Source organism: Corvus cornix, chromosome 23 (genome assembly GCF_000738735.6).
Source record: "Corvus cornix cornix isolate S_Up_H32 chromosome 23, ASM73873v5, whole genome shotgun sequence".
Lineage (NCBI taxonomy): Eukaryota > Metazoa > Chordata > Aves > Passeriformes > Corvidae > Corvus > Corvus cornix.
Window position 1 is genome coordinate 4,396,256 of NC_046352.1, and position 18,669 is coordinate 4,414,924.

General features: G+C 67.0%; 4 protein-coding genes across 5 annotated transcripts; 3 read left to right on the forward strand and 1 right to left on the reverse strand.

Annotated features, from left to right (window-relative positions):
• Positions 1–87: 87 nt before the first annotated feature.
• HROB (homologous recombination factor with OB-fold) lies at positions 88–4,465 on the forward strand. 2 transcript variants are annotated; one of them, XM_039564705.1, is made up of 10 exons: positions 88–169; positions 982–1,032; positions 1,156–1,923; positions 2,350–2,433; positions 2,567–2,707; positions 2,948–3,056; positions 3,134–3,219; positions 3,611–3,715; positions 3,850–4,042; positions 4,177–4,465. In XM_039564705.1, the coding sequence occupies exons 1-10, from the start codon at positions 107–109 to the stop codon at positions 4,248–4,250; spliced, it is 1,674 nt and encodes a 557-aa protein (XP_039420639.1). In that variant the 5' UTR covers positions 88–106; the 3' UTR covers positions 4,251–4,465. The 2 variants fall into 2 exon arrangements, with proteins under 2 accessions (XP_039420639.1, XP_039420640.1); XM_039564706.1 differs by lacking the exon at positions 88–169 and adding an exon at positions 597–743.
• Positions 4,466–4,571: 106 nt separating this feature from the next.
• Positions 4,572–7,081, forward strand: ASB16 (ankyrin repeat and SOCS box containing 16). Its single transcript, XM_039564707.1, has 5 exons — positions 4,572–5,110; positions 5,441–5,708; positions 6,001–6,493; positions 6,572–6,685; positions 6,777–7,081. Exons 1-5 carry the CDS (start codon positions 4,801–4,803, stop codon positions 6,960–6,962), a joined length of 1,371 nt encoding a protein of 456 aa, XP_039420641.1. The 5' UTR covers positions 4,572–4,800; the 3' UTR covers positions 6,963–7,081.
• Positions 7,082–7,479: 398 nt separating this feature from the next.
• TMUB2 (transmembrane and ubiquitin like domain containing 2) lies at positions 7,480–9,537 on the forward strand. The gene is made up of 3 exons (XM_039564635.1): positions 7,480–7,535; positions 7,804–8,603; positions 8,916–9,537. The coding sequence occupies exons 2-3, from the start codon at positions 8,122–8,124 to the stop codon at positions 9,283–9,285; spliced, it is 852 nt and encodes a 283-aa protein (XP_039420569.1). The 5' UTR covers positions 7,480–7,535; positions 7,804–8,121; the 3' UTR covers positions 9,286–9,537.
• A 150-nt stretch (positions 9,538–9,687) lies between these two features.
• Positions 9,688–16,566, reverse strand: ATXN7L3 (ataxin 7 like 3). The gene is made up of 13 exons (XM_039564634.1): positions 16,495–16,566; positions 14,841–14,947; positions 14,622–14,754; positions 14,034–14,205; positions 13,541–13,638; positions 13,366–13,388; positions 13,241–13,286; positions 12,957–12,988; positions 12,767–12,835; positions 12,455–12,498; positions 12,274–12,345; positions 11,878–12,011; positions 9,688–11,573 (listed from the first exon to the last, which is right to left on the reverse strand). The coding sequence occupies exons 2-13, from the start codon at positions 14,889–14,891 to the stop codon at positions 11,425–11,427; spliced, it is 1,023 nt and encodes a 340-aa protein (XP_039420568.1). The 5' UTR covers positions 14,892–14,947; positions 16,495–16,566; the 3' UTR covers positions 9,688–11,424.
• Positions 16,567–18,669: the final 2,103 nt, after the last annotated feature.

Genomic DNA, 18,669 nt, shown 5'->3' on the forward strand with positions numbered 1-18,669 from the left:
TAACGGGGCCTTAAAGGGGCCGCGGGGAGAGTGAGTGTGAGCGGCTGTCGGTGTGTGAGGGGCTGTCGGTGTGAGGGTACGCGTGTGTGGGACAGGGCGACAGGCCATGGCGCGCACCCCCGGAGCTTGGTGTGCAACCGCGCTTGCACAGGAGTGCGTGAGCACGCAGGTGTGAACATGCGTGTGCAACAGGCCGGCCGGCGGGGCACACGCGTGCTCTGTGCCCGTGGGCAGCTGCACTTCAGCCTGGCACACACGCGGGACACAGGGCACGGACACACGCGCGTGCAGGACACACACACACGTACAGGATGTACAGGCACACACGTGCGTGCAGGACACACAGACACATCCGTGTGCCCTTGCCGGCCGCAGCACCTGCTCATGCCCTTGCACACGCGCGTGTGTGGGTGTAGCAGGCCCGGGGTGGGGGGCTACTCAGCCTGTGCCGCGGGGGCGTGCGGGAGTGAATCACACCGGGCCGGGGCCGCGCTGAGTCACCGGCAGCGCCTCGGGGCCCGGCCGGGTGACGCGGGGGCACACGCGTGTGCACATGTGATACGCGCGAGGAAAGGGAGTGCGTGGCCCTTTAAGGGGCGCGGCCGCGTTTCCTGCCCGCCGCCAGGCGGCGCGCGGCGCCGCAGGGGAAGTTCCGCCCCTTCCCCGGGGCCCGGAGTTCGAGTCCCGGCCCCGCCGCTTCCGCCTCCGGGGCCGGGCCGGGGAGGGGTCGCGCCGCTGCCATGGTAACGGGGCCGGGGGGACGGAGGCGGTTTTGGGGGTCCCCTGGGAGAGATCTGGGGTCTCCACGGCGGGGCCACGGAGGGCCCTCACAAAGGGATCTCCGAGGGCCCCCGCGGGCTGAGAGGGGGCAGAGGCGGGGTCCCCTCGGCGAGGTGCGGGATCCTCCCGGGGGCCCCTCACCGAGGGTCCCGCCAGCTTGTTGTGTCCTTCCCAGTCCCATTCTTTCCCCTTTTCCCACAGTCCTGCCACTTCCAGAAGCTTTTTGGGACCGACGGGGAGCTGGAGGACGAGGTGAGGGACCCCCCAAGGGCCTGGGGCCCCCCCGGAGCTGCGGTCCGCCCGGACCGACCGAGCTGGGTGAGCTCTGGGGAACACACGGAGCTGTTTGGATTGCCGGAGTTTGTTTTCCCGCAGGATTTCCTCTCCGCTGTGGAAGATGCAGAGAACCAGTTTGTGATCCCCGGGCATTCCTCACCCAGCGTCGTCCCAGTTCATCCCAGTAAAGCCCCCACCCTGCGGCCCCTCGCCGGGCAGGGCGGGTTCCAGGGACCCCCATCCCGGGGAGCAGCGCCCCAGGATGAGCTGGACAATGACCTTTTCCTGGCTGCCTGCAGGGAGCTGGAGGGTCCCGAGGCGCCGGTGGGGGCCGGCGCTGTCCCGCTGCCCCCCAGGCACCGCGAGAAGCCCCCATGGAAATGCCCAGGGAAGGAGAACACTCAGGAATGTGGGATCCCCAAAAAGCTCAGGGTGGGAGAGGAGCTGGTCCCTGGCTCCGGGGGGGTGCAGGACAGGCAGGGCCCCCTCCCCAGTCCCAAACTGGTGCTGCGGCCCAGCGCGGCCGGTGCCTGCACCCCCAGACCCCCCCCTTCCGTGGGAAAGCCGGGCGGCTCCGGAGGGTGCATCCCTGCTCCGGGGGCTCCATCCTTGAGGCCTGTCCGAGCATCCCTAGGAGGGAGCAGCTCCTCGGTGCCCCGGACCCCCCCAGCACAGAGCTGCCCCCAGCCCTGGCTGCCCCCCGGGCCCCCCTCAGGTCCCCCCGGCCCCCCGAACCCCCCTGTGGTCACCAACCACCTGGTGCAGCTGGTGACAGCGGCCAGCAAAGCCCCCGGGGGACCCCCCCGAGCCCCCCCACGCAGGGAGAGCCGGCGCTTCCCGGGGCCCGCCGGGATCCTGCCCCAGCAGGTGGGGAACGGGAACAGGGGTGGGAACGGGGTAGAGATGAGGGTGGGATTGGATGGGGATGGGGACAGCATGGGAACGGGGATAAGGATGGGATAGGAATGGAATGGGGGGGGGGGATAGGATGGGAATGGGAACGGGGATAAGGATGGGATGGGAATAGGATGGGGTCAGGAATGGAATGGGGGGGGATAGGATGGGAATGGGAACGGGGATAAGGATGGGATGGGAATAGGATGGGGTCAGGAATGGAATGGGGGGGATAGGATGGGAATGGGAACGGGGATAAGGATGGGATGGGAATAGGATGGGGTCAGGAATGGAATGGGGGGGATAGAATGGGAATGGGAACGGGATGAGGGCTGGGATGGGATGGGAACAGCAGGTGAAGCGATGCAGATCCCTGGACGTCTCCCCCTCTCCCACAAGCATTCCGGGAAGCTGCTGGAGGAGATCCTGGTTTCTGCTCCCCAAACTCCGGCCCACGGGGCCGTGGCGAAGCCGCGGGCTCAGGTAACCCCCCTCCCATCTCTGCTCCGGCACATCCCGGTGGGAATCCCAGCAGCACTGCTGGGGCTCCCAGAGCAGGGTGCTGGGCGGGGAGGGAGCCCTGGGGCTCCATGACCATGGATGTCCCCAACTCCAGGCCCTGCCCAGCTCCCCGCTGCCCACGGAGGAGGATTTTGGGAAGGGGCCCTGGCTGGCCATGAAGACGGAGCTGGGGCTGGATGAGAGGGACCCCAGCTGCTTCCTCCACACCTACAGCGTGGTCATGGTGCTCCGCAAGGTGAGGGCGGCCCAGGATTCGGCTTCCTGCTCTTCCCTCACCCCTCAGAGCTGCTTTTAGGGCTGGGAATCTGTGGGGAGGGGGCCGAGCTGGGCTGAGCACAGGCATCCACGTCCCCACGGGTGACGAGGGTCGTAGAATCCTGGAATATCCCACACGGGAAGGGACCCACAAGGATCATGGAGTCCCAGCTCCCAGCCCTGCCCAAGGTTACCCCAAAATCCCCGTTGTGCTGTGCAGGCAGCCCTGAAGCAGCTCCCAAAAAACAAGGTCCCCAGCATGGCCGTGATGATCAAGACGCTGACCAGGAGCAGCGCCGGCGCTGGTGCCGTGTTCCGGGACCCCACAGGTGAGTGGGGCCGTACCTGTGCCCAGCTGGGGTCCTGCCTGTCGTTCCGGGGCTCACGGTCCCATCCTCGTTCCCAGGGGAGATGCAGGGCACGGTGCACCGGCTGCTGCTGGAGCAGAGGCAGAGCGAGCTCCGCGCCGGCTCCGTGCTGCTGCTGAGGCAGGTGAGGAGAGCTGGGGGCTGCTTATCCCACAGGCAGTGGGATCCCATCCCAGGGGAATGCGGTGTGGGGAGCTACGGGGGCGGTGACACAGCACATCACCCGTCCCCTTCCCAACCCCGTCACACCCTGGAGTTGTGAATGTAAGTATTGGGATAAGGGGATAAGAGGCACTAGGGTGTTCATGGGGTACATCACCGTTCCCATCCTGTAGCACCCAGGGACTGCAAATATAAATAGGAGAAAAAGGTCTCCCACAGTTTCGCACCTCGGGTTTTTCTCAAGCGTTCCTAAAATTTCACCCTTTATCCTAAAATTTCCATAAATAGGGGACTGAAACTTTGGGGTGTTATCTGGGAGCTGGCTCTACTCCCTCTGTCTGCCCTCTCTGCAGGTGGGGGTCTTCTCCCCCTCCCACCGCAACCACTACCTCAACGTGACCCCCAACAACCTCCTCCGGATCTTCCCGCCGGAGCCCGAGGGCTGCTCCCCCCGGCAGGTGAGGGGGGACCCTGCTGGTGGCCCTGGGGAGGTGCTGGGACCCCCAAAGGGGTCTGGGCTATGGGGACTCTTGGGAGGAAGGGGGAGGGATGGGTAAATGCCCCAATAATTCATCCCTGCTGGGTTTTGCAGGTCCCTGCCCAGGCTGAGCTGATCCCGGACCCCCCTGCGCAGCCCCCCCAGGGTGTCCTTGCTCCTGAGGATTGGGGACACTCGAGGACAAGTGGACACAGTGCAGAGCAGCATCCTGGGGGCTTCTCCCTGCATCCACCAAGCTCTGGTCCCAGCTGGGAAGAGCTAGTGGGAGCGGATGGATGTGACATGGGTGAGTCAGACCCACTCTGGGAGGGGAGGAAAAGCTCCATGTCCTATGGAAAACGGCCTGGTTCCCAACCGGAACAATTCCATGATCCCATACACACACAAAACTCATGGGTCCCATCCTGCTGTGCCCTGCAGATGACCTGGATGGGCTCCTGGGAGAGCTGCCTGAGGATTTCTTCTCGGCCTCGGCGCAGGCTGACTGCGGCTGAGCCCGGCGGCTGCTGGTGAGGGTGACGGTGCCGAGGAGCAGGTGACACACCTGCCACCCACCTGCTCCTCTCCCTGCGTGTCGGTGGTGTTTTTTGTGGAGCTGAGAGCTGGGGACACCCGGGGGAGTCACAGCCTCAGCGCTGTCCCCACTGCTCCGGGCACTCCAGCCCCTCTCGCTCCCAAACCTGCATTAAAGGGCTGTTTTGTTTCTGCATCACCTTTGTCCTCGTGTGTCACCCCTCTGTCCCTTCCCAGAGGGTCTCTGCTCTCCCTGGGCAGGAGGGCCATTCCCCCCAGGGTCTCACAGCCCCGCAGGGTTTGGGGGATCCCCAGATCCCACCCCGTGGGACGTCTCCACCTCGCACCCACCAACAGGTTAAACTCCCCGGCACCCCGTGACTCTGTTTACCGCCCAGGAGTTATTTATAGGGCCCCTGGCTCTGGGATTTGATTCCACATCCGTGTGTGGGGTGCAGCCCTATTTATAACCCCCCAGGCGCAGGGCGCCGGCCGCTGCCCCCCAGATCCCTCTGCCCTCCCGGGGTGCCCATGGCCCACGAAACCTTCGCCTTCAGCTCCTCGGCGCTGCGCTCGCTGCGGCTGCAGCGGGAGCTGCTGGAGCGGGAGGATCGCCGGAGAGCCCTGGCCCGGGAATCGGCCTCGCGCCGCTTCCTGCCCGGGACCCCCCGAGCCCCCCCGAGCCCCCCCCGGCGGCGCCAGTTCTGCCGGGACCCCGCCGTGCACAACGCCCTCTATGCCGGGGACCTGCCGCGCGTCCAGAGCATCTTCAGGGACGAGGCCACCGCGAATTTGGTGTTGGAGATGGTCAGCGAGGAGCTGGTGTGGTCACCGGAGCAGGGTACGGGGCCGGGGGTGTGACTGGGGGTCCTTTCTTCCTTCTCCCTTCTCCCTTCCCTCTGTTCCCCTGCAGAATGAGTGGGGAGCCAGGAAAAGGAAAGGGGGTGTCGGGCGAGGGTGCAGCTCCAGGCAGGCTGGGGGAGCAAGGCTGGCTGCTCCAGTCTGTGGGTGAGGGGCGGTCTGGTGCAGGGTGGGCGTGCAGGGCAGCCCCCACGGGTGCCCCACTACTCCCCCCACCTCCGGCAGGGCTGTGGGTGGGTGGGGATGGGTGAGGGGGGGTCCGGCAGGGTTGGGCTATCCGTCAGCCCCCCGTGCCCGCTGACCCCCGCAGGGCTGTGGGTGCTGAGCCCCCGCCGGCAGCACACCTCTGCCCTGCGCATCGCCGCCGCCCGCGGCTACGAGGACTGTGCCCGGCACCTGCTGCTGCGGGGGGCGGCCGTGGACGCCGTGGTGGGGGACCGGGCCCCCCTGCACGACAGCGTGGCCGCCCCCCACCCCAACTGCGCCCGCCTGCTCCTGGCCTTTGGTGCCAACCCCAACGTGCTGAGCGCCGACGGCTCGGCCCCGCTGCACCTCTGCACCGCGCCCCACAGCCTCAGGTACGGGGGGCACCTGCATGGGGGGCTGGCCAGGGTGGGGCTCATCTGCATGAGAGGCCCCACCCATGGATTCGTCACTCCTGCCCACGCAGCCTGGGAGCCAGGGGCCTGTGGGGTGTCCTGCGGGGGTCCCTGGGGTGTCCCTGGGGCTGTTCCGTGGGAGCCAGGGCTCTCCGGTATGTCCTGGGGATGCCCCTAGGGGTATCTCACGGGAGCCAGATCTCTCAGGCGTGTCCTGGTCGCGTCCCGTGTCTCTCCAGAGTGTCCCCTCACCCTATTCCCTCCGCTCCAGGTGCGCAGAGCTGCTGCTGGCACACGGGGCGCAGGTGAACCTGGGCACACGGGACCGGCAGGTGACAGCCCTGCACGTGGCGGCGCGCCAGGGGCTGGTGGCCCATGTGGAGCTGTACCTGCACCACGGCGCCGACCCCTCCCGGCGCACCCACCAGGGCGAGACCCCCCTGAACGCGGCGGCCGCCGCGGCCGAGCGCCCCGAGGACGCCGAGCGGTTCCTTCGCGTGGCCGAGCGGCTGCTGGCGGCCGGCGCTGACCCCCGGGCCGCGGGGCGCAAGGGCCACACGCCGCTGCACAATGCCTGTGCCAACGGGCACCCCGCGCTGGCCCGGCTGCTGCTGCGCCACGGCGCCGATGCCACCGTCCCCAACGGCGCCGGCGACACCCCCATGGACTGCGCCCTCCGCGCCGTGCACGAGTACCGGGAGCAGCGGCCCGAGGAGACCATCGCGCTCCTGCTCGAGCACGGTGCCCTCCCCGCGCACCCCAAGGTGGGGAACGGGGCTGATGGGGGCACGGGGTGGTGGCAGTGGCGGTGTCACGCCTCGGTGACACAGCTCTGCTGGCAGATGCTCAGGCTGTGCTGCCAGCACCCGCCGGCGCTGGAGGTGATGCTCAATGCCTACGACCGCGTGCCCCCCGCCGACGGCTGGGTGGAGGCCGTGCCCCCCGAGCTGTGGGAGGTAAGGGGGTGTTCTGGAATGTCCTGGGGGGTCCTGGGCTGTCCCCGTGTCCCAAGCCCAGCTAACTGACCCCCGTGTCCCCCATGTGCAGGAGCACCAGGAGTTCTATGCCTCGGCCGTGCGCATGGCGGGACAGCCCCGGCGGCTGCAGCACCTGGCACGTGTGGCCATCCGGCATCACCTGGGTGCCCGCTGTCACACCGCTGTCCCCAGGCTGGCACTGCCGCCTCCCCTGCGCTGCTACCTCCAGCTGCCCATCGAGGGGCTCATCTCCTGAGGGCACAACATGTGTCCCCGCTGGTGTACCTTTCATGTGTCCCCTCCACGTCCCCCACCGGCCTCCGCTTGCCGTGTCCCCCTCGTGCCCTGGTGTCATTAAAGGACGTGGCAGAGGTGGCTCTTGGGGCGTCTTTGTCCCTGTGCGACCCGCGTGGGCAATGACAGCTGCTGCGGGTGCCCGGGGACTGGGGCGGGCAGAGCCAGGGGGTCACAGGTGGCAGGGAGGGCACAGATGGGCCCTGGAGGATGTGGGCACTGGGGAGGGGGTGGCACCGCGGCCGGGGGGCGTCAGGCCCCGGTCAGGCCCCCGGGGGGGGGGGGGGTCAGCCCGGGGGTTCCCACGCGGCTCCCGAGGCCCCGCCCCGCCGGGCCCGTGACCACGCCCCCCACAGACCCCGCCCACCAATGGCCGCGTCCCTCTCGCTCCGCCCCTTTGGCCACGCCCAATGGGCGTGGCTCGTGAGCGCGGCCGTGACGCGCCGCGCGCGCGCCCGCCGCCTCCTCCCGCCCCCTGGCGGCGGCGCCCTGTGACGTGGCGCTTCCGGCGCGCGGGCGGCGGCGGCGGGAGGCGGTGAGTGGGGGGGGGGACACCCCGGGACCCCCGGGGATGGCGGGGACACCCCGAGACCGCGGGGGCTGACAGGGACACACCGGCACCCCCCGGAATGGCCGGGGATGGCAGGGTCGCACCGGGACCCCCGGGGCTGGTAGGGACGCCCGGGACACACGGGGACCGGCAGGGAAACACCGAGACCCCCGGGGACGGGCAGGGACTGCCCCGGTTCCTCCCGCCCCGCGGTGCCCAGGCCCCTCTAACCGCATCGCTCTGCTCCGTCCAGGTCGGGGATGGCCTGACCCTGCCCCGCCGGGCACCGAGGGGCTGCGGGAGCCTCCGGGAGCCTCCGCCGGGCCCGGTAAGGTGAGCGCAGCGCTGCCGGTTTGGTCCCTCGGAAGCGAGGAGGAAAATCCGCAGCGAGGAGCTCCCGTCTCTGCGGATCTGCGGGCACCGGGAGCAGCCCCGGGGTCTGTTCTGAGCCCGAAGGTGGCACCGGGGCAGCCCCCGGGGTCCCCGCTGCCGCCGCACAGCCCGGTCACACCGGGCACCGGGAGATCGAGGCGGGGATAAAGGTCCCCGGCTGAGCGGGGGGGTCCCGGAGATGGAGCCCCCGGCCGCCCCCCTCATCCTGGGGGTGGGGGACGAGGTGACGCTGGTGGCCGGGGTGGCCGTGCTGGTGCTGGCGCTGGTGCTGGCCTGGCTGTCCACGTACGTGGCCGATGGCAGCGGCCAGCTCCTGGGCACCGGGGACGCGGCCGTCATCCGCCTCGGGCCGCTCCCGCCCTACGCGGGGCCCGCGGGCGCGGCCGAGGCCCCGGAGCCCCCCAGGGCCCCCGAGAACGCGGAGGAGAAAACAGAGGAGGAAGGGGGGGCGGCGGCACAGGGGGACAGCGGGAGCCCCCCCGATCCCGGCCTGGAGCAGCTGCTGGACGTGCGGAGCTTGTCCCAAGGCGCCGCTGAGCCCCGTGCCCCCGGGGCAGGGGACGTGTGCCCCGGCCTCATCAAGATCCGCCTCAAGTTCCTCAACGACACCGAGGAGGTGGCGGTGGCCCGGCCCGAGGACACCGTGGGGATTCTCAAGAGGTGAGTCCCGAGGGACAGGGGACATGGGGAGCACTGCCGGGTTGGCAGCACCCCCTCCCCAGCTCCTGTACCCCCCCCCCGCAAACAGCCCCCTCCCACAGAACGGGGGTGGGCTTTTATTCCTATTGCTGTGCCAAAAATACCGAGGGGTGTGGGCTTTAAAACAACGAGTTTAAAAGAGACGGTGTGGTGGCAGTCCCATTGTGTTTCCCCCCGAGCTGCCCCCTCCCCGTTTAACAGGGGGGGGCTTTCCACCCAGGTGGGTCCATGAGCGCCGTCTCTGCCCCCTCCAACCTCTTCCCTCCTCCGCAGCAAATACTTCCCGGGCCAGGAGAGCCAGATGAAGCTCATCTACCGCGGGCAGCTGCTGCAGGACCAGGCGCGGACGCTGCGCTCGCTCCGCATCACCGACAACTGTGTCATCCACTGCCACCGCTCCCGGGGGGCCACCGTGGCCACCCCTGCCCTGCCCGAGCCCGGCCCCGCCGGCCCCGCAGCCCCCGGGCTGCCCCTGGGCGGGGGGAGCCTCATGGTCCCCACGGTCATGGTGGTGCTGGCACTCGGGTGGTATTTCCGCATCAACTACCGGCAGCTCTTCACAGCCCCGGCCACCGTGTCCCTGATCGGTGTCACCGTCCTGGTCACCTTCCTGGCCTTCGGGGTGTACGGACAGGCGGGATGAGGCGGGAAGGAGCTGGGGAGGCACCACGCTGTCCCTGTCCCCATGCTGTGGGAGCTCAGCGTCCCAGCCTTGCTGCCGGACTTTACCTCCCAAAAAGGGGCTGTGCCCCCCCCAAACTCCATTCCCCCTCTCCCAGCCCCAATCCCAGCTCCAGGGGAGTGGGACAGCACTGGAAAGGGCCGCGGCTTCTTCCCAAGGACTTTTTAAAGCAAATAAAGGGTGTCAAGGCACCCCAGTGGTCGCCTTCCTGCCCTGGGGGCTGCTCACTCTCTCACCCACCTACAGTTTTGGGGGGGTTATAAAAACAAATCCAGCCCCACTTGTGGCTGCTGGAATGGGGGGAGATGGATGTGGGGGGGTAGAGGCCCTGCTTAATTAATGAGCTGTAATTAATGCCAGAGATACCAAGTCAAGATGCAGTTTTATTTACAGGGGCAGCCACAACCCACTCACGGGACACACAGACCTCACAAGGGCTCAGCTCCCCCTCGGGGGGGACACGCACAAACACTGGGGGAGGGGGCGGGTGAGGACACCGACCTGGGGGTGTCACAGGGCACGGTCTGAGCCCCCCAAGCCCTGTTAACACCCCTTGGACCCCAAATGGCAGCGCCTCTCCTGCAGCTGAAGGGGCTCAGGCTGCTCCCCCCACACCCCCAGCTCGCTGTGCCCCCCCAGGCAGTTTGGGGTGGTCCCCCGTGGTTTTGGGTGCCCACAGCCCCGTCCTCAAGCCCCGGGGCACGCAAAGGCCAGCTTGGCATGCTCCGGGGGCCAGACCCCCCCAGCCCCAAAGCCACATCAGGAGGGACCACACGGGGGTCTCCATGCAGTGGGGGGCCTGCAGCGTTTTGAGGTGCCCAGGGCTCTGCGGGACCCCCCAGCCCAGCCTTTAGCAGCAGTTTGAAAACAATAGTGAATCCGGAGTCGAGAGCACCATAATTTGTGAGTCCCAGCGAGAGGATGAGCCACGGCACCAGGGTGGAGGGACAGACACAGCTCCCCCGGGGACATATGGCCAAAGGGGGGGTCAGCCAGCCATGGAGGGGGACAGCAGAGGGGATGGAGCCAACCCTGTCCCCAGCACAGCCCCTGCGATGGAGAACAGCTGCGGGAGGGGAGGGGAGCACAGGGCAGGGGGTGACCTGGATCCAGCCAGAGGGACCTGTCCCCCCCCGGCCCGCACAGCGGGGCGCTGGTCCCGGCCTCCCCAAACAGAAGTGGAGCCTGTGGGGCTGCAAACCCTGCCAGAGCTGTGGGGGGTTCCCACTGACTCCCTGACTGGAGCAGCAGCTCCCCAGGCCCACGCCGGGGGGACACGGAGCTGCCCTGGGGACAGAGGTGTGGGGGGCTCTGCGCTGAAGCCGGGCTGTGCTTCCGCCCCCAGTTTTGCTCCAATCCCAGCTCCCCCCAGAGGTCCCTGGCAGGTTGGGGTCCCCCTTCCCCAAAGTTTGGTGCAGGGATGGTCACAGCAGCTCCCCCCGCCCCCAGACCCACCCCCAAACAGCCCCAAACATGAAGGATGCAGCATGCAGCCCCCCGTGACCCCGCTGTGTGGGCACTGCCAGGCACCCAGGACCCCCAACAGCTGAATGCAGGCACAGCTGAACAGATTTGGGGGGTGAGAGGGTCCCCACTTGTCCCCCTCCAGTGTGACCCCCCCTCCTGAGCCAGCCCGACCAGCGAGTGCCAGCCCGGGGTAGGGAGGGGGGCAGCCCCAGGGTGGGGGGCTCACCCCAAAACCCCGGGGCAGGGGGCATTCACAGCCTCCTGACCCAGACCCCGACCTGCCCAGGGTGTTCAGGTGCCCCCCACCCCACTGGGTGAGGAGCAGGTGTGGGGGGGCACGGGTGGCTTTGGGGGCGCTGGGAGGGGAAGGGGGGCTGTACCCCCATGTCCAAGCGAGACGCCCTGACGGGAGCCCCACGTACAAAAACTGTCACAGAATAAATAGAGGCACCGGGACAGGGGGGAAGGAAGGGGGGGCACCAATGGGGGCTCCCCAAATCCAGCCCCATCCAGCGACAGCCGAGTCCTCCGTGCTCCGGTACCCGCGTTGTGTCCAGCCCAGGGGTGCCTGGGGGCTGTCCTGACCCCTGTCCGTCCCTCTGTCCGTCCTGCCCCTCCCCAGCTCCGCGGGGCTCAGTTGATGTCATCGTAGATGCTGGGGGTGTGGGGGGCGGGGGGCTTGGGCTTCTTCTTCTTGCTGGAGCCGAGCCCTGGGGCGCCGCTCACCAGCCCTAAGTGGGGCTTCTTCTTCTTGGTCTTGCGGGACTCGGAGTTGTTTGTACCTGGGGAGGGGAGAAAGGAAAGAAATGGGGGTGTCAGGGAGGAGATGGGCCCCACAACAGAGTGGATGATGCCCATCTCTGATCAACACCCAAGAAAACCTACCCCAAAATGTTCCTCCCCCTCCCAGGTGGGTGACAAGGTGCTCCAGGCTTTGGATGGAGCCACGGTCTGTTCATCCCCTCTTGTACTGGGGAGATGCCAGAACAGCCAGTTTTGCCCCCACTGAGGGATCTGTGCCCCAGGATTTGCCCCTCAGAGGGGTCTGTGACCCAGGATTTGTTCCCCACTCCCCTGAACACTCACTGGCTTTGGAGGAGGCTGAGTCAGAGGGGGAGATGTCAGAGGAGCCATCCCACTGCAGGCGGCTCATCAGGGCCTGGCTCTCGGCCACCTCGAAGCTGTCGTTCTCCACGCCGCCCTCGGCCTCGGGCAGGGACCTGGGCACGGGTGTTACGGAGGGACAGTGGGGACAGAGGCCCCCCCCAGATGCCAGGGGGATGCCCAGGGGCTCGGCCCAGCCCCCCCGCCCCGCTGGGCTGCACATCCCAACCCCAGCCCTGGGCTCCCATCCCCTCCAGGCCTCCCTGGGGCTGTCCCTGTCCCCAGCCCCACCTGAGCACCCCGTGCAGCCCCCCGAGCCCCTGTTCCACGGGACCATGGCCCCGGGACCTCGGGGACCCCGACTCTGCACCCACTTACGCGGAGGGCCCGAGGAGGTAAACCCGGACTGCCCTGCGCTGCTCATCCGTGTGCTGGGGACACCGCAGGGACCTGGGGACGAGACACGGGACTGAGATGGGCCTTCCCCCCTCCCATGGGGATGAGGGCATACTGGGGACCCCCGGGAAGCCCCCCCAGAGTGAGCAGGGCCAGGCCTCACCTGGTGCACATCTTCTTGGTGTGTTCGGAGATGACCCCGCATTGCTGGGGAGGGAAGGGACAGGTGAGTCTGGAGGGGACAGGTGAGTGACCCCTGGGCTGTGCTGCACCCTCACAGCCCTGGGGTCCCCCTGTCTCCCAGTGCTGTGTCTCAGAAAAAGCAGCCACTGCCCCAAGAGCAGGACCTGCTGCCTGTCCCTGTTCCCAGCCTGGAAACCAGCCCCAGTGGGATGGAGCCCAGCTCGGAGAGGCCCCAGGGTCCCATCCCCGGTGGTGCCCCCCCCATCCAGCTGGGGACCCCCTGTCCCCGCACCGTGGTGAGCAGCGTCCGCAGCTCCTCGGGGCCCAGCGTCTCGTAGTTGATTCCAGCCGAGTTGCTGTACTGGGGGGCAGAGAGCAGGGTCAGGGTGGGGGGAGCTGGGGGGACCCTCCTAGGGGGCAGTAGGACCCCCCGGGGGGGCGGAGGAGGGACTGGCAACCATCTCCCCCCATCCCAGGCTCACCTTGAAGGGATCGGGGTTCCCGCCGATCTCGCCTGGGAGAGAGGAGGGCTGAAGGGGGTCCTGCCCACGGCCTGGCCCTGCCTGGGACCCCCAGTGCCCCCTCCCACAGCCACCGGCTCCGGCCAGGGAGAGCCCCGCCTCCCCACAAGCCCCACCCGCTGCAGCTGCCCCACCCACCCAAATACCCCACCCCTCCCATGTGCCACGCCCACCCAAGCCACGCCCCCCGGTGTGAGCCCCCCATTTCCCAGCCCCACCCAGGCGTGCAAGCCCCGCCCCCTCACCATTTTTGTGTTTCAGGGACTTGGACCTGCGGGGCGAGTTGGGGTTCTGCAACGAGAGGGGGGTGTTGGGGGCGTCCTGTGTCCCCTCGCGCCCCCCGCCCTTCCCTGCACCTCTCACCCCTCACCTTATCCGATTTCCTCTTCTTTGCTGTGGGGAGAGACACAGAAGGGACAGATTTGATTCAGCCCCAAGCCCAGAGCCGCCGCCTCCCCAGGGCCAGGGCCAGCACACACAACCAGCCAGGACCGGGGTTCAGGATGTGTCCCCCACCCCTCAGGACACCAGGGACCCCTCCCCACCTTTCTTCTCAGAGCCATAGGACCAGTCGTTGTCATTGATGTCATCGTTGTCCTCCTGGTCACTCTCCGACTTGTTCAGGTTGTTGCTGCTCGCGATCCTTAGCAGGGAGGGAGGTCATGGCTGGGATCTGCCCCACCTCCTCCCCAGCACCCCAGGGCCGTCCATCCTGCACCTCCCATCCTCCCCTGCACCCAGGGGTCCAGACAGGAGTCCCCAGCAGCCAGCGAGGCAGGGGGGACAGAGGACCCAGGGTTCCCGGCTTATTCTCCTGGGAGGGGTGAACTGGTGGGGAGGAACAAGAGGAGCTCCAGGGAGGAACCAAGCTGGACATCCCCACGATGAAAAGCGAGGACTGCAGAGACCTGGACGCTGAATTCCCATCCCAGGCTCATCAGTGCCCGAATCCACAGCTTCCCACAGGGAAGAGACCCAGCCTCAGCCCACCTCGTGCCTCGGTTTCCCCCGGGGAGCACCCGCAGCCCCGGGTCCCACCTGCGGTTGGCGATGCGGCTGCTGTTGCGGCCCATGCCCAGGCACTTCTCCAGGTGTGGGGCGAAGCGGGAGGCGGCGATGCTGCGGCTGCAGTTGGGGCACACACACTCCTTGTTCTTCCACTGGTTGTACACCTGCCCGAAGATGTCCACGCCCGGCTGGTCCACGATCTCTGCAGGGGGACACGCTCAGCCCCTGCCCTGAGACCCCCACTCTGCTCTGGGGGGGGGTCCTGGGGGCTGCCAGAGCCTCCCCATAGCCTCAATGTGACTCGGGGGAACTGAAACCAGTGGCAGTGCTGCCAGGGGGTCTCTGCTACCTCCCATCCACACCCCAGCTGTGCCCCCCCAGGGCTCAGCACCGCGTTTTGGGGTTCATTGACACACTCCCCACCCCCCATTTACCCCTCTGGGACAGTCTGGTCACTGTTGGGGGGACATTTGGATATTTAATCCCCCTCAGCACCCCTCAAACCCAAATCCCTGTGTGTGGGGACCACCAAACCCCCACAGCCTCTCTGGGAGCTGGGGCCTGGCTGTACCCCTGTCACCAGCGTCACCCCGACTCTGGGGGCCTTGGGGGGCTCACCAAAGTCCTTCATGCTGTCGGGGTCCGTGTCATCCAGGAAGAAGTACCCACACTTGACAGCCCGGTGCACCTCGAAGCAGAGCCCCAGGCAGGCATCCTCCACCAGCTCCGTGTAGATCTCGTGTGCGATGGCCTGGGGGCCCGGGGGGGCTGTTAGGGACTGGGGGGGACACACGGACACCCCAGGGGACAGACAGACCCCCAGGGGGGGCAGCTCACCTCCAGTTTGCTGTTATCCAGGCCAGACAAAGACATATCCTCCATTTTCATTTGCAGCTGCTCGCGGAGAAGTCACACCGAACGCTCATAGCACGGGACACAGGGGGCTGGGGGCACGGGGGGGTCTCACTGGCACCTCAACCCCCACCAGCAGACCCCTCCCCAACCCCCTTTCCAGCCAAAATCCCACTGCACACCCCGGCATGTCCCCAAGATGTGCTCTGGGGGTCCCCAAGAGAAAGAGTCCCAGGGTTAAACCCTCCAGGAGAGAAGCTGGGGGGGGCTTGGGGGTCTCCCAGCTGGGCATGTTTCCCCCCCGCCTGGCATGGATCCCCCCCAGGTTATTGGGGGACACTGGCTGCCACAGGGCAGATGTCCCCTGTGCCCCACTGCGTCCATCCTGCTGTCCCCCCACCCCTCAGGCCAGCCTGGGACATGCCCGGCCTTCACAAAGGTGTCAGGCTCCCCCAGGAGCCTCACCTCACCCCCCCAGTGTCTCTGGACCGTAGGCAGGCACGGGGGACTCGGGGTGCCCCCAAACAGCCCCCCTGCCAGGAGCAGGGTTTTGCTGCATCACCCTTCCTTGCAGCAGACGGACGGGGGACAGGGCAGGGAGGGGAGCACCGTCTGCCCCCCCAAAGGGGGGCCTGGCCTCCCCCCCACAGTGGGAGTCCAAAGACCCCAAACTCATGGTCAGCCCCCCCCAGCACCCAGCGGTGCTGACCAGTGGAATCCCTGATTGTCATGGAGCAGGGGGGACTCTGACCCTGGGATGGGGGGGGACACGAGAGGGGTCTCCATGTCCCCCCTGTATACCCCAATCCCACTGATCCAAGGATTTCTTCCTTCCACAAAGGAAAGAGGAACCAGGGGCTGGAATTGGCTCAGCCCCCAGGACCCCCAAGGCTGAGGCAGAAAAGGGAGGGGGAGAAGGGGGGGCTCCGGGGGGATCCCATAGGGCTGGGGGGGCCCAGGGAGCGTCCCAAGGGCTCTCAGGATCAGGGCCGTGGGGTAGGAAACGAGGGTTCTCAGGGCCTGGGGGCCCAGGGATGGTCCTGGGAGCTCTCAGGAGAGGAGGGAGGGGGGCACAGACAGGAAAGGGGGAAAGGGGGGCTCAGGAGGGTCTCCAGCAGGTCTGGGGGAGACAAGGGAGGGCCCTGGGGCTCTCGGGAGTGGATGGAAGAACAGGAAAAGGGGGGAGGAAGGGAGATCTCAGGGGCTGGGGGAGGTCTTACATAGGGCTGGGGGCCCAATGGGGTTTGGGGGGACCCTCAGGAATCGGGGGCGTAGGAAAGGGGGTAGAAGGGGATCTCAGGAGTCCCCGACAGGTCTGGGGGGGGCCCTGAGAGGGCCCCAGGGGCTCTCAAGTAGAGAGCGAGGGAAGGGAAGGGGAGGCTCAGGACCTGCGGATCCCGGGGAAGGTCCCGGGGCCTCTCCGGACGGGGGTGGGAGGGCACAGGCGGGGCGGGCCCGGAGAGGGTCCCGGGGATGATCCCGGGCGGATCGCGGGGCCCCCGAACGCCGGGGGGGATCCCGGGGAGCTCCGGGGCGGGGTCAGCGGGCCCCTCTCCGGTGCGGCGGGGCCCCACGGCCGGGCAGGGCCCCGGAGGGCGGGAGCCCCAGGCCGGGAGGGGCGGGTCGGGCGGTCACTCACCGGCGCGGAGGGTCCGCCGGGGCCGGGGCGGGGCCGGGTCAGCGCCCCCCACCGCTCCGGCGCGGGGCCCGGCGGCGGCTCGCCATGGTCGGGGCCGGTGGGGGCCGGTCCGGGCCGTGCCGGGGCCGTGCCGGGCGGACGGAGCGGCCGGGCCGGGCCTGGCGGTGCCTCCGCCCGGCGGCGGCGGCGGCGGCGGCCGAGGGGGGTGAGGGGGTGAGGGAGGGGCGGGGCGGCGCGCCCGGCGCGCGCACGGCCCGGCCCCGCCCCCGCGGCCCCGGCCAATGGGGAGGCCCCGTGAGGGGCCGTGGCCAATGGGAGGGCCGGAGCCGCCACCGCCGCGCGGGGCCGCGGCCTCGTCAGGGGGCGCGGGGGAGGGGCGGGGCGGGGCGCGAGGCGGACGGGCCGCAGGGGGCGGGGCCGCGGGGGGCGGGGCCGGCGGGGCCCTCAGCGCCCCTCGGCGGGACCCGGCAGCCCCGGGGCTCCCCGTGACACCGACCGCCCGATCCCGGGGCTCCCCGTGACACCGACCGCCCGATCCCGCAGCCCCGGGCCCCCCCCGTGACACCGACCGCCCGATCCCGGGGTTCCGGGGACCCCCCGTGACACCGACCGCCCGATCCCGGGGCTCCCCGTGACACCGACCGCCCGATCCCGGGGCTCCGGGGACCCCCCGTGACACCGACCGCCCGATCCCGGGGCTCGCCCCGCGACACGGACCCCCCGTTCCCGCAGCCCCGGGGACCCCCCGTGACACCGACCGCCCGTCCCCGCCGCCCCCCCGCCCTGTGGATCCCCGCCATCTCCAGGGATCCCCCATCCCACGGATCCATCCCCCCCCAGGGATTTCCCCCATCCCCACGGGACCCCCCCCATTCCTCTGGAGCCCCATCCCAAGGATCGCCCTGTCCCCGTGAATCCTCTCATCCCTACAGACCCCACTCAGAGATCCCGGGGCCGTTCCAGATCCACGGATGCCTTCAGACCCCAACCCACTCCCACTGAAGTCCCTGCAAACCCTTGTGGATCCCCCCAAAATGACCCCTTCGGGATTGCCCCTCGCAGTGGATCCCCTCCAAGTGCGTCCCACGGGAGGGAGGAAGAACACTCCTCACACTTGTCCTTTTGTTTTTTCCTAAAGTTTTATTTTTTATAGTAATGACATGAGAACAGAAACATTATTTTTCACTTTATTATACAAAAAAAAAAAAAAAAAGAAAAATAAGGAAAAACAAAAAACCCCAAAAAACTCAAAAATAAACAAAACAAAACAAAAAAAGAACCGAAACCCCAAGCAAACCAGGAAACCGGGGACACGACCCCCGCGTCCCGCTCAGCCGTACAAATTCCAAGTCGGGATCATTATTATTTTTCTTTTTTTTTTTCCTTTTTTTTTTGTCTTTTTTTTAAACCTACAAAAACACTCTTTAAATATTAGAAAAAAAAGATGATTTTTTTTTTTGGTGTTTTTTTGCCTTTTTTTTTTAACGTAATTCACAAGAACTTCCATCTAAAGGATCCCGGGATTTTGTGGCAGTGCCAAAATGCACTCAGGAATTCTCTTGCAGCGCAAACGTCTTTCCACCCCCTCCCAAATTGTCGGCGCTGTAAGAATTTTTCTTTTTTATTATTTAATTTTTTTTAACTTTTTTTTTTTTTTTAACAGAAAAAAAGGTGGGGAAAAAAAAGGTGGGGTTGAATTTTTTTTGTCTTTTTTTTTGTACTAAAAACACATCCACTAAAACACGACGGTGCTGGGTACATTCAGCAGAAAAAAAGGGATGGGGGGGGTTCCCCTTAGGGGATTTTGGGAGGGGCGGCGATTAAAAATTGGGAAGAAAATGAAAGGAAAATCCCAAATGGATTGGGGGAAGTGGGAGGAGGAAACAGAGGGACAGACAGACGGACACTGGGGGGGGGACACCATCTGGGTTCTCTTCGGGGCCCCGGTCCCGGGGGGGACACGGGGGGATTGTCCGTGCGGGAGCACCCGGGTTCACCCCCTTCCCCCCAGGTTTGGGGTCAGTTTGTCCAAAATGGTGTTTTTTCAGCCCAAACTGAGGCCAGGAAAAAGGGGTGTTGCCCCCACCTCCCCCTCAGCATCGAGGGGTTCCCCAATGTCTTTGTGGGGGATTTGGGGTGCTGAGAGCAGCAAACCTGGGGGGTGTTACAGAGCTG

Excerpts from the sequence above, each read along its gene's own strand:
- HROB (XM_039564705.1), top strand. The coding sequence starts at position 107 with ATGGCGCGCACCCCCGGAGCTTGGTGTGCAACCGCGCTTGCACAGGAG. Across the intron at positions 2,434-2,566 it reads TGGCGAAGCCGCGGGCTCAG|GCCCTGCCCAGCTCCCCGCT; the intron begins GTAACCCCCCTC and ends CCCCAACTCCAG. Across the intron at positions 3,057-3,133 it reads CGTGTTCCGGGACCCCACAG|GGGAGATGCAGGGCACGGTG; the intron begins GTGAGTGGGGCC and ends CCTCGTTCCCAG.
- ASB16 (XM_039564707.1), top strand. The coding sequence starts at position 4,801 with ATGGCCCACGAAACCTTCGCCTTCAGCTCCTCGGCGCTGCGCTCGCTG. Across the intron at positions 5,111-5,440 it reads GGTGTGGTCACCGGAGCAGG|GGCTGTGGGTGCTGAGCCCC; the intron begins GTACGGGGCCGG and ends TGACCCCCGCAG. Across the intron at positions 6,686-6,776 it reads TGCCCCCCGAGCTGTGGGAG|GAGCACCAGGAGTTCTATGC; the intron begins GTAAGGGGGTGT and ends CCCCATGTGCAG.
- TMUB2 (XM_039564635.1), top strand. The coding sequence starts at position 8,122 with ATGGAGCCCCCGGCCGCCCCCCTCATCCTGGGGGTGGGGGACGAGGTG. Across the intron at positions 8,604-8,915 it reads ACCGTGGGGATTCTCAAGAG|CAAATACTTCCCGGGCCAGG; the intron begins GTGAGTCCCGAG and ends CCTCCTCCGCAG.
- ATXN7L3 (XM_039564634.1), bottom strand. The coding sequence starts at position 14,891 with ATGAAAATGGAGGATATGTCTTTGTCTGGCCTGGATAACAGCAAACTG. Across the intron at positions 14,206-14,621 it reads CGACAGCATGAAGGACTTTG|AGATCGTGGACCAGCCGGGC; the intron begins GTGAGCCCCCCA and ends GTCCCCCTGCAG. Across the intron at positions 12,836-12,956 it reads GGAACCCCGATCCCTTCAAG|TACAGCAACTCGGCTGGAAT; the intron begins GTGAGCCTGGGA and ends TCTGCCCCCCAG.